The sequence below is a fragment of the Etheostoma cragini genome, chromosome 18 (assembly GCF_013103735.1).
Source record: "Etheostoma cragini isolate CJK2018 chromosome 18, CSU_Ecrag_1.0, whole genome shotgun sequence".
In the NCBI taxonomy this organism is placed as follows: domain Eukaryota; kingdom Metazoa; phylum Chordata; class Actinopteri; order Perciformes; family Percidae; genus Etheostoma; species Etheostoma cragini.
Window position 1 is genome coordinate 19,165,376 of NC_048424.1, and position 13,365 is coordinate 19,178,740.

General features: G+C 44.3%; 1 protein-coding gene across 1 annotated transcript in view; it reads right to left on the reverse strand.

The window, feature by feature from the left end:
• Positions 1-317: 317 nt before the first annotated feature.
• Positions 318-13,365, reverse strand: part of LOC117961319 (calmodulin-1) — a 14,770-nt gene continuing 1,722 nt past the window's right edge. Inside the window, exons 2-6 of the mRNA XM_034899888.1 lie at positions 10,019-10,049; positions 8,815-8,958; positions 2,183-2,289; positions 1,747-1,882; positions 318-1,011 (exon numbers count right to left, since the gene is read on the reverse strand). Coding sequence (XP_034755779.1) covers positions 983-1,011; positions 1,747-1,882; positions 2,183-2,289; positions 8,815-8,958; positions 10,019-10,049 — 447 coding nt within the window. The 3' untranslated portion in view covers positions 318-982. The remainder of the gene's footprint in view (positions 1,012-1,746; positions 1,883-2,182; positions 2,290-8,814; positions 8,959-10,018; positions 10,050-13,365) is intronic.

A 13,365-nucleotide genomic window follows, 5' to 3' on the forward strand; every position in this document is an offset into this window, starting at 1 on the left:
AACTCAGATGAAGAGTTGTGAAGAACTGGTGTGCTGACACTCCTAACAGCATGCGCTGCGAACACAGTACACCCCTCACTTGTCTGAGTCAAGAAACAGAAGAAGAAAAAGTGAAGGCCAGTGATTCTCTCTTGCAAGAAAAGAGGACGGACACTCCATCTTAGCGAAAAAAAGAAAAGAAAAAGAAAAAAAAAAAGTAGAAAGCTCACCGTAAGACTTTTTAAGTCCCCCCCTCCTTTAAAAATGGCAGGACGCACAACTACTAAGATGGCCGTCCAAATAACATAACAAAAACAAAAGAACATGCCAAACATTTGAAAATGTATTTTTTGTACATTGCTTTTTTCTCTTTTAATCTAGCATACAATTAAGTCCCACTCCACTTTACCGCTTGAGTTAGAACCTGGTACACTCTCTCATCTTAACAGTACAGGGTTCCTCTCCAAATACAAAAAAACTGTACCAAACCAACGAGAGGACAGCTTATAGTGGAATCAGCACGCTCTGGTAGCCCGGAGGAAGGATGGGGGGGGCAGGGAGGTTAGTGCTCCGGTCTCAAGCTGCATGCATGAAGAACAGAAAACAGAGAGAGAGAAAGAAGAGATGGCCAGCCCAGACATTTACAACTAGTAAATAGAACTGGAAGGAGTTCGCCAAATGCGTTTGCCTTAAGTCTGAAGGTTGTAGTTACAGGGTTCGTTGTTATTATTATTTTTATTTGTTAAGTACTGATGCTACTCTGATCTCCGGGGGGAGGGGACAGGATCACTAACCATCATTTTCATGCAGTTATTTTTGTATATTTTTATATTTTTTCCTGTGTGGACAGAAGGATATTTCATTTCAACATTCAATTATTTTCTATACAGAAACAGTATGAATAAATGAACATTATTTTTTTCCAAGGAGGTAAGTAAAACATTTTGATTTTTTTTTTTCCTTTTTTTTTCTTCCAAGAGGGGACAGGACGGGCGGACAAGCCTCACTTTGCAGTCATCATCTGTACAAACTCTGCAGAGAGACAAAGAGAGAGGACAAAAGACAATAAGGACATCGGCTTTAAGGCTTTGGCACGGCCAGTTGCCAGTAGGAGCTAAATCGTTTAGTGCTTTATTCAATTTTTTTATCGACTAGAACAGGTTCAGAACACACATCCTAATTAGTGTCCCCTTTCTAAAACGGCTTCCATGTTCATCTCATTAAACCCATTTGACTAAAAAAAAGCTCTTGCTCTGTGCTTACGGTTGTGGATGGCGATATGCACGCGCACATATAAAATAGAAAATAAATAAGAGAAGATGTTCATTGTCTGCTGAGTACATATTCTGTCTGTGGTACAATGGGAGTATAGAAGCGGGGCACTTTTCAGCCAAGACTTCCGGCCTGTTCATAACATAACATATCAACAGCCTTTTAGAAAATGAGCGCAGTCTCTTGTACCAAGGGAGGGACGGTAGGGGGAAGGGAGAGCAAGAAAGAAAGAGTGGAAAGGCTCCTGGCACACTGATGATAATTCAGAAGGATGGCTTTCTCCCATCTCTGTATCAGCAGGCTCCATCTATAGCTCCTATCTAATAACTATTATTATGTGTGGCTGGCTTGTCTTGCAGTTGCCCTCAGAGAAATACACAGCTTGGAAAATGAAGTGCTCTGGTCCCTCTTGTTTAATAAAAGCCTAACACTGTGGCCTAGAAACTAAAGCTATTTGTGCACCAATAGATTTTTTCACGACAGTCTTTATCTTACCTTCGTAGTTGACCTGTCCGTCTCCGTCGATGTCTGCTTCTCTGATCATCTCGTCCACCTCCTCGTCCGTTAGCTTCTCTCCCAAGTTTGTCATGACGTGACGGAGCTCTGCAGCGCTGATGTAGCCATTTCCGTCCTGGAAACATGCGCCATGGGATCAAATGTGTGAAACAGAAAAATCCCACAGGTTTCACTGGTGGGGGTAACAACTCCCACCAGACAGATAGATTAGGTGCAGGATAAAAACTCTTATTTCCCACTAGCCTGGCATGTCTTAAGCTTTACTGATCTCACCTGTGAGTCATCACGCTCATTTAAAACGACTCGACTTCTTGCTCCGCATAAATATAAAATTAAAAAGAGCTAAAACTTTAGTTTGCCAAGCAGAGACACTGTTCTATAATCTCCTCATTATACTCCTAAATTCTTTATTTACCTTGTCGAATACTCGGAAAGCCTCACGGATCTCCTCCTCACTGTCTGTGTCCTTCATTTTTCTGGCCATCATGGTCAGGAACTCTGGGAAGTCAATGGTTCCATTACCTGGAAAAGGGCGATCAATGAGGCACATTTAATCAGCAAAAATTGCAATTACCTAACAGCAAACTTAACATAACTTAACCCAGAATTTAGCTGATAAAAAGCAACCGCAAAGATTTAGAAAGGACTGAATATTCTTTCAGTCCTCCACTCCTCTTCCTTCCCCCTCCTGTGTATGACACTAGCATGTCCTTATTATGGACCATAACGTCTCTCCAGAGGCGGACCTGTCAGTGACAACTTGAGATGTAAGTAATTGCAGAGAGAGGAGCAGCACTAAACATCATTTTAGTAGACACCTTGCTTCCTGTGACAGTCCCAGCTACTGCTGGCGGTAGAGGAAGGGGGAGAGTGAGGGAGGGGGTGTGCTTCCTTTTCTTCCTCAGGGAAGCCCTGGGAAGACATTGCATTTGTTGTACACAGTGCAGCAGGATTGCAGGGGGGGGCATGGCCAGTCATCCATAATGTAGACATATAGTATACTTTGTAACTTGGCCTTCTAAGAGCCAGGATAAACCAAATGTTCATCTCCCTGGGGGCCTCTGTCCGAAACACTGGCTGGAGGGGAAAGGAGAAAGCCAAAAGGGGGTGTGGAGCTCCCTCCTGTCCACTTCTTTACACCCGGAAGTCCTCTTTTGTCCCTCTTTCCCTTCAACGTTAACAACACAGTGTTTTCTGGTGCTACTGACAGCTGGTGGGCAATGTACAGTACGTATGCGCGTGATCGGATCAATATCCATGGTACCCTTGTCAAGACAGGATTACCAGGGGATCAGACCCTCTTGACAGAGGAGGGATCTGTGAGGAACCCAGCAGCTCACCAACTGCAACCATGGGAGGGTGGATGGAAATGGCTTGTGGGGAATCTAATGGTGGCGAGGCTTGCTTTCACGTGGACCTGGAGACGTTGGGAGTGTGGGCGGTGTATTATAATTAAAAACTGACAAAACAAAATTGAAGGGGGATTGAAGAGGAGGTCAGGGACACCAAGGGCAAAGTACTCAAGAGGATTAGCCCTGGGGTGGGACGGATGGGGCAGAGGGATTGTACGAAGATTAACCAATGACAGAGCACGCCTCAGAGTGCGATAGAGCGAGAACAAGAGACTGAAGCACGAGAATGGATGTGTGTGTGTGTGTGTGTGTGTGTGTGTAACGAAAAGGAATCCAGTAATGTGATGGGGCAGATGGTGATGTCGTAGCTCGGGGTAACATTCTAAGGACCTGTTATCTAACACAGAGAGGCAGCCAGCAGCACCGAGGGAACACACCCTGCCACTGGGGGGGGGGGGGGGGGGGGGGGGGGGGGGGGGTTGCAAGACTGCAACTGTAAAACTATCATGTGAGGGGGGACAATGACTAGAGCAGCAAGGCAGCCCTCGAGTCATATCTGCCTAACTGCACCCCAAGCCAGCTGCTGCGGTGGAGGAGGGGAGGGATGGATGCAAGGAGGGATGAAGACAGGTTGGATGGAAGGCGGGAAGAGATAGAAAATGGTGGGAGGGTAGGAGAGAGAAAAAAAGAGAGGGGAGGGAGAGAGGGAGGGAGTGGGCGGTAGATAGGGAGATGGAGATGAGGGAGCTGTGAAGAGGAGAGAATATAAGGAGTGAACCGAGTGGGAGATGGTGCGATTACACATAAGAGGTGCTGACGCAAACTATAGAAGGCTGAGGCTTCTCGGCACACTTATGTGTGTGTGTGTGTGTGTGTGTGTGGTCATCGTTTTTCCTGCATCATAAAGCCACCTTCCATACCGGTGATAAGAATGAAAATGTAAAGTTGTGTAATCATGACGAGTGATGTGCTCTGACTGAAGCCAATATTTGTGTCATACAGTTCATTAATCCATATTTCAGCTGTTTTAACTTTTTTCTTTTACATATTTGAGCAAAGCATGGTCCGTTACATGCCAGGAATATGGAAGGCTCCGGTATCCAATCAAGCATGTTTGGCTAGCTTGTAAGATTAACAGTGAGAATTCTGTTTAATACTGTAACCCACACTTTTCATACATTTTAGTCTGACTTTTACAATCAAATAGCCAAGAGACTATTTCTTTAAACAGCTCTCTGTCTGGCACAAGCCTTCCATCCTCTTTCCCATTCATTGGAATACTTTGCCACGGCCTCCTTGTTTGGTAAATAAAGCTGATTTTCAATGGGGCCAGCTGACGTCCCATGGCTGCTGATTTGGGTACGGGATGTGCAAAGCGCAGAGAGGCCTTATGTAACCACTTTTATTTTCCATTACTAGCTTCATTGCTGTCTGACCTAGATTGCATAAGCCAAGGGAGGCAGAGGCAGAACAAGGGGATGTTAGTGATGTTGTGTGTGTGTGTGTGTGTGTGTGTGTATGTGTGCGTATGTTCGCTTTCTCTTGGGTGCAACTGAGGGGGAGGGGGGAGAGTGCTGTGGATGGTAGGAGGACGTTTCAATAAAGGGGCAGCCAAGCTGCGGTGCAATTGATTTCTCCCGATCAATGCGGCCCCATTTCCAAAATCCTATAAGCTGTAAGAGCACCACTGGGGTGAAGGTCCACTGACAGCTAACAGCCTTGACTCTACTACCAAGGACGGTCAACATGGGAGCTACTGGCCAACTTTTCTGTCTTTCATTCTCTCTTAAACCCCTCACAGTGCCTCGGAGACACACTGCAGTGGTGGACGTGGTGAACCTCTGTTCATGGGGTGAATAAATCACTGAACTCAGCATGGGCGCCAACGCTGACAGTCTTGACACCCATCCTGCTCTACTCACAAGCACTGAACGCACCTCCTGCGCATTCCATATCCCTGACATTCTCAACTATGATGGAGCTGAACGCACAGTGACTAAACTGCTGACACAGGCAGACGTGTCATCTGAAAATCTGGCCAGACAGTTGGCTTGGACAGTTGGTTGCCAGTTGGTAGGAAAGGGAGGGAGGTGGGTAACAACACCACTGATGTGTTTGGAGATGGGGCAGTAATGGATGCTCTATTTAATCCCTCGTGCATTATGTGACAGAGGTTCCTATCACTGTAGTCAAACCCCAAAATGGTATGTGGAATTATGGTTCTATTCCTTTAATATGACTGAAATTAATGGATAGATCTCCCGAGGAATTGTACCTCCTAGTCTTGAACTAAAATTTGAATTTTACTGAAAGTCATTTCACTGATTAAAAATGGGGGTGTGAGCAGTTAAAGTGTTAAACTTCTAATAGGAACACTTTATTAACCTAAATATCAAAAAACAATAGCCTTTGTAAAATGCATACACATTTAACAAATGAACCGCTGATATTCCAGCTTTTAACTACATTTCCCCAGTAAATTAGGCCAGACAACTACAATAAGTATATTTTTAGAGACAAATTTCACTTGCCTGGATAGAAAATGAATAACAAAATAGATATAGTAAATCCGGGCTGTCTTTGTCATGCAAGACATTTCAAGCACACCACGATGAATCCACTCTTCTGTTCAGGATGTAGCAGAAATGATGATCTTGTGATTTAACCAGTGTAAGGTGAAGTCTATAGTGTGAAACACACTATTTTTAACTTTATTATTATTATTTGTAGTGTAGTGTATGAGGGATAGCGCCTCCTATACAGAGCATACATATATCATATGGTCAAATCAATGTTGGTGATTTGTCAAAACCCTGACTTTTGAAAGATTTTAGTTTTTATGCTTTGAGACAGCAGGAGACACTGCTCTAGTTACTGATTTTACAGATCTATATGTAACAGATGAAACTGCATGAAAATGAAAGCAATACGGTGGGAAATGAATTATACTGAGTAGGAAATAACTATGTTCTTAAGGTTTAGGCAACTTAGTGAGGGTTTGGAAAAGACTGTAGGTGTTTAAATAACATACATTAACGTACTATTGTAATCGACTGGGTGAAAAAAGCCAGAGTCACCGGATTAGAATCCCATCAAACTTGTTTGGTACTTATGGAAAGACTTCCTCTGTAAGAAGGTCACGCCTGGCATAAAGCAGGAGCTTGTCCGAGCCTAGTGTTATGGGAGACGAGACGGACCAGAAATGTCTGCAAGTTACTTAATGCTGGCCTAAATAAAGAAGTAAGACTGTTGGGCAGAACAATGGAGCACATTGAAATCCGGATTATATCACAGTTAGTCATTGTCTTTTGGAAAGATGTTGCAATTACGGAATAACCCCCCCCCCCCCCCAAAAAAAAACAGTGAAACAAATCAACAGCAAAAACACCCTGAACTGTGAAATTTCCCATCATATAGTATAGTTCATGCTTTAAATTTTGTTCTTCATTCAAAACACGAGACAAAATAAGTGTTTACTTGCAAAGTAATCGTTTTTCTCGATTACTCTGCTTTTGTGACCGTTAGGAGCCCAAATCGTAATTTGCGATTAATAGTTCGATTAATCACACAGCCCTATTGGTTCCATACTAAAGTTATAATTAACACAAAACCATTCCTCTGTTTGTGTTTTAGTATTACAATGTTTTAAACAACTTGCAAGCTACGTGGTTTCACCGATAGCGGCGTCTTTGGCAACGATGCACCTGTGGGTGTCCCGGCTGATAGCTGGCTCCGAGACATAGTGATGACACTAAGACGTGTCAGGCATTACCTTTCTTGCAAGATCCCTCCTCTGGTGCTACTTAGCTGAATATATTTTCTGTCCTTTTCACTTGTTTGTGCAATGTTTGTGGGCCTTGCCATGTGAGTTTACTGAGCCCAACACGTCGGCCCTACAGTGCAGGCTACCTTCCTGTCCACACTGAGTCGCTGTGTTATGCCACTGTTGTTTCATGCTGTTGCATGTTATAGAAAAACTGTTCAGAGGACATAAATATGCAATAGAAAACTCAGAGCCATGGACAGCTTCAAGGCTGAAGGCAGAGAGATGTTTAACAGAACTGCATGACAGTTGACGCACATTTTGAACCTCTCTTCACAGTAACATACAAACAAGTTGTCCAGCTCGCCTCTTTAGTCGATTCAAATGAAATGCGAGATTAAAATTCGACCGATGATACAAACAGTCGATCAGCTTCGATAGATTATGGATGCTACTTTCATATCGGAGGCCTATTATTACTGCAAAATGTTACTGTCCCAATACTAATCTTTACTGAGTCCTTTATTAGTATCTGAGGGAATGTTTTGTTTTGCACCTACGGACCGTCCAATTCACGTTTCCCAGTCTCGCTACACAAAATAAAGACAATAGCGCACTGTTTATACTTTATTACACAGTGTAGACTGATACACAATATGACATACTGTCAGACAGAGTTTTTGTTGAGGTTGTGAACCTCAAGGTCATTAAGGTGAAATTGGGGAGACCTGTTCAGATCCTGTAAAAGTAGCAACACTAACAACAACAACTAAGCCTCACATTGTGCTTAAATTAAAGTACAAGGTATCAGCCTGTAATAACCTTTAATAATATAACCAAATATGTTCGCAAATTGAGATTACAGATATAAAACACAAATATACACAGGTACACAATGGAAGGTGTGGATGGAACAATTCAGTACATATAGGAGGGAAGAGGTGGGAGAAAAATGAGGGAACAAACGATTGTTGCATTTATTTTAAGCTTTTCCATCGGTAGCCACTTGACAAGTTAAAATTCATTAAACAAATATGATTACAGACTAAATTACCATAAGTAAATAGACAAACGCATTCCAGTGGCTAAAGGTTGGCTTGGGTTTAGGAGAAACGATGCTGGCAGCCAAAAGACCTCCAGGTGGGAGGGGAAATTCTAGTGGGCTTCATCTGTTAGGACCGTGACACGCCAACCGGATAATCGGCCGTCGGACCGCCTGGCGAGGTCGGTGATTCGAGTCTGTTCCATGTCCGGGGGGCCGTCGGCCTTCATTTTGGCCGACCTGAAATGCTCAGCCAAAAGGCAGGCACCGCCGACAGTCTGACTCAAATGACCAGTCTTATTGGTGGAGTGCAAACCCGGAAAAGAGGAGCGGGATGAGCGTGACTAGAGTCTCTCAAAATCTGACAAAAATCTTTTAAACTTCGTCGATCTGAAATGAAGACAGATTCAGCAACGGCATGGCCCATTACTCACTTAAAATTTTTTCAGAAACACGTTTCGCAGCTTAAAATATAGTAAAATGTGAGATCGCATTCTGAACAAGCCGCCATGACAATCTGGCTTTGAATTTCCGGAGAAACCAGACCTACGCGACACGTTCATCCAATCAACTGCCGGTTTTCATTTTTGGGCAACAATACAGATTAGCACCGCCTGCTGTTATGAGGCACTTTTTTGACCAACTCGGGAAGACTGATCAGTTGAACTGCCTTTTCTGCCGAGGATCACCGTCTGGTTGGCGTGTCAGGGATATTAGGTTGATTCTAAACCTCTCTAAAGTTTGCCATTTCGTACCATGTAAAATTTCCTATTTGGCACCTGATATACCTTTTAAACTGGGAACGTATTAATGATCATCATATCAGTAATAGGTAACTCAAAGTTGTTAATATCACGGGTAAGTATGTAGTATGTACTATGTGTACTGACCGTCAGCATCCACCTCGTTGATCATGTCCTGTAGCTCGGCCTCTGTGGGGTTCTGGCCCAGCGACCTCATGACGGTGCCGAGCTCTTTGGTGGTGATGGTGCCGTCACCATCCTTGTCAAATAAGGAGAAAGCCTCCTTGAACTCTGTAGGGGGTGGAGGTGAGAGTGAGAGGTTAGGTTACCGTTGCTATGCAGCTAACAGAAATGGGTCATGTTAGGGCACTGCAGTCCAGTCCAAAAAGGGTTAAATGATCCCTTTGTGACCAAAGGGACTTTGTTAACTAAGTTCCTGCTCGTCTGTAAATTGGCCCACATGAGAGGGGACAGAAGGGAAGTTGTTAATGTGCCAAGCTCTGAAACCACACAGGGATCTTATCTCATACTGTAGGGAAAAAAAGGAGAATGGCGCAGAGTACTGGAAGCTGGAAAAAGCAGACCGGTTTTACTCCAAGAATGTCTCAATGTCTGCACCGGCGTGTACGAGCAGGCTTCTAAACTACGGACCATGAACACCCATCCAGGGAGGTAAAGGCAATAGTGAGCATTAGCCTTGGAGCCTTAGCACAAGCTAATTAGCCACAGAGGGGGTTTGACTGAGACAGTTTTAGTACAAAGGCCACATCATTTATCTATCAACAATATCAAGGTGCCCCAGTGATCAAAACTACTCTAGGTTTGTCTGGAAAACTGTCTATTTACAGTTGCTTCACTGGTTTTCCTCCTGACTCATGGCTCCTGACTCATGACATGCTGTAAATGCTCCCCCCCCCCTTTATTTCCTGTTCATTTATGTTTTAGATTAGTTTATTTGTTTCACAGAACATGAAAAACCAAATGAATTGAAGAAATATAAAAATACATGTGTGGGTGTGGTAGAATCGACTTATTTAAAACCCACAACCAAAGTAGATAAAATCATGTATACATACAAAATCAAAAATACATTTTAAAATGTAGTGTGTATAAAATTCATAATAATGTAAAAAAAATACATGTAGAGTTGTTTTTTTGTGCCTAAATCATGATGGGAGGGCGGCTGCCAAATCCTTCAATGTTAGCTTATGGAATAAATCGCCTTGCTCATGTGACAGAGGAAATTTAAAAAGGATAACATAGAGTACAATTAGTTTACCAGTAAATATGTGAAGAAAGGACTTTGCTATGAGGGGGATTAAAGGAGAAGAAAAAAAATCTCTGTTCATACCTGCAATCTGCTCCTCTGTTAGTTGGTCAGCCTGCGGTTGGAAAAAAACAAGGAGGGGGTTACAAACAATGAAGTTTCTCAACAAAGCAACCATTCCAAATCCAAAACTGTTGCATCATTGCATTCCTCCCTACCCACAAACCACCACACAGCTCAACACTGGCCCCAGTGTTCAGGGGTCTGTTGGCCCCAGTGCTAGGCCGTCACCACAGGCCTCAGCTGGAATCTGGTCTCTGGACTGCCAAGCTTTAACAATAACAATACCCCAAATTAACTACTAGCCCCATTAGCTAGCAGCCAATGCACCGGGATGGGACCGTTAAGCAGTTGTTTCCATGTTTGTAACCTAAGATTTCCTTTGCATTTCTTTTCTAAATTGCCATGTTCTTCTGTAAGCAGAATCATACCATGGTAAATTAATTTTGTCTCTGCAATGGTTTAATGCCAATTGGAGTTCCTGTCATAAAATTGGAAGTGATCTGGATGGATATGGATACTTGGCTCACACGGACTGCAGAGACTTTATCAAGATGTCTTTTAAAGGTTGTGTTCCTTTCAAAGACTGCTAGAAAGCTACCACGTAGAGAACTCTACAAAAGGCACTGCACAAATTAAAGTTCCGGCTGATGAGTTGACTTACACCATGTTCAAAAAGTGGGCTACGCCATGGCGGTCCACGCTAGAGCGACTGCTCGGCAACAAGAGGCTGTAATAAAACAGATAAAGTGCTGTCTCCAGAGCAGCAGAGAATGCTTAGGCAAGGTTGGTTCAGGACATGTCAGCATGGGAGTGTTTTCCATGGTCATACCAACAGGAGAAAAAGGTCTGCTGGGTTGGCGCAGATTGGTCCCCCTCCTTGTCTGTTCCCTCTGCTAGCTGAGGCTCTGTGAAGGCTGATAGTGACTCACACATGCTTTAAATGGTTTGCAGGCGCGCATCCACTGCCAAGCGTTTTACATGGACAATTCAAGCATCTTTGTGAAGGAGCTACTGTTTTCAAACAAATACCCTCAGCAGTGAAGTGTGAATACAAAGCTTGAGGCGCAAATAACTCCCACGGCTACCTCCCATCGCGCTTTATATAAAAAAAGACGTTTAATTATTATTGTTAACAGACCACGCTGACATCATTGGGCTTGTCAGCAAGGAACACACGCAGAGCAGACACACACAGAGCAGACACACACAAAGCAGACACACACAGAGCACACACACCCACACACCCACACCGATACTCCTTAATGGCATTCTTCCTCAACACCAATATTATCTATCCCCATGTTTCATGTGAATTAGTCAGGGTAACCAGTTCTGCCACAAAGCAAATTCCTCCAGCCCATCGGTGTGTTTATGTGTATGTACAAGCAATCTAGCTGTGGATACTGCCAAGCAAACATCCAATCACAAAGTAATCTCATGGCTGTGGAAATCGGAGACCGGTAAAGTCAATGTTTGGAGGTGAGGTGTATTTAGTTTTGTAAATCAAGCCAGTAAACTGAATTGGTTGGTATCGACTAGATTGGGTTAGCCTTGATAAGATTTAGCAGATGACACACTGCAAGCTGACCTTTAACTTTTCAGACACAAAAGGCCTCTCTCTGTGGCTTGAGCAGCAGCAGCCCCAGGACGGATTGATCCAGCGCTCATACAATTAGCTGACATTATTCAATGCTATTCTTCTCCCTCCCTGCACCCTCTTCCTGTCTCCATTTCCATCTCTGAGAGTCGGAAATGTCAAGAGACATAAAAAAGCTCTGCCGATGCTGACATGCCACCCAGATTGACCAATATTCTCTTTCTCGTCTGAGTGTCCCGATCATCTTTTTCTCCTTGTGTATATTTAACACTGTCGTGTCCTGCTGATAACTCTTGCTTCCTATCTTCCCTTAGTCACCCTCTTTGTCACGCTGTGCCGCTCCTGCTGTCTCTTTCTGTCCCCTGCTGTCTCTCTAAGTGGACTGGGTGTGGGGTTTGGTGACTCAGTGCTATGGATCCTCCCCTGGCTTAGGCCCAAGCTGTTGGGGCCTCATGGTGCTGCTGCACCACCAGGCCTACTACCGGCCCATCCCTTCCTTTTTTTTTTTTTTTTCCTTCTTCTTTTTCCTCCTCCTTTCCCTGGCACTTGGACTTTTGCCAATACCAACTCCTCCTCCTCCAGACCTTTCCCCTCTGTGTGTCCCTTTGCTCTCTCCATATGTAACATACTGTTTGGAGGAAACTCCCTGTGATTCACCATCCACAGAATCCTATGGGCAAGGTTTGTTCACTGCCAGGCTTCCAGTCTTACTGGCATGAGTGGGTCAACCACTCCCACTGTTGCCTGGGCAGCCAGCCACAGCAATGCGCTCCAAACAGCACTGTGGGAGGCGGGAGGCAGTTCACTGGGCCAGCGAGGAATATCTCATGCTCTCAGTTGATGTCATATTACCCATGTACAAACATACTGCATCGTTCACTGTTCACACTGGGTTTAATTTGATAGGGGATGCAAAATGGTGTAAGGGAATGCCAATGATTATCTTCTTCTTTATCAACGCTGTACGGACTTTTCTGTCACTGTGAGGTGCCCAAAAAAAATCACGAAGTAGCGTCTCTACATTCATCAAGTGAAAGATGTACAAGCACCTGTCACTCTGACAGATGGGTGACACACACACACTTCTATTCACCCTAACACAAGCCCAAGCACAAAGCAACAACGCGGGTTGCACACTGCTTTTCTATAGCAGCACTAAGCTCTACAGAGCGCTGAACGCCTCTTCTCTTTCATGCTGGACAAAAGACAGTGAGGCCTCAGGCCGGGCTGTGTCTGGAGGGGAGGAGGGAGACAAGGATGGGGTGTAAACAACACCAGCATCCCCACACCCTGTGGACAAGGCTGGTCCATCCTATGGCCTGGTGGTGGTAAGTGGCTGAGTACTCCTCCGCACCACAGAGAGCACTTCATTGCTCCTAGACACTGGGAACATGGAACATGGCTAGGTGTTGCCGCCAGGCATATAAATTATTCACTGCAGCGGATAAGATGTCCTTTGAGTTACTAAACATGCATCAGCAAACAAGAGCGTAACAGGAATATGATAGGGCCATAGTATGGTCCGACTACTTTTTCGATACTTCCACCTCAATGGGGGAGGCTGTTTCCACTTCAATGGCCGTATTGATGCAGACAAGAGGCTTGCGCTTGTGGATTAAACTTTTCAGAGACGCTGTTACGCAGACTAACTCTGTAACAACTCCACTTCACACTCCAATTACTGCTCCGCGTTGCAACGTGAAACTGTATTGCAGCTCGCTACAATACATGGGATATTTGATCACAGCAGAAGGTGGGGGGGGGGGGGGGG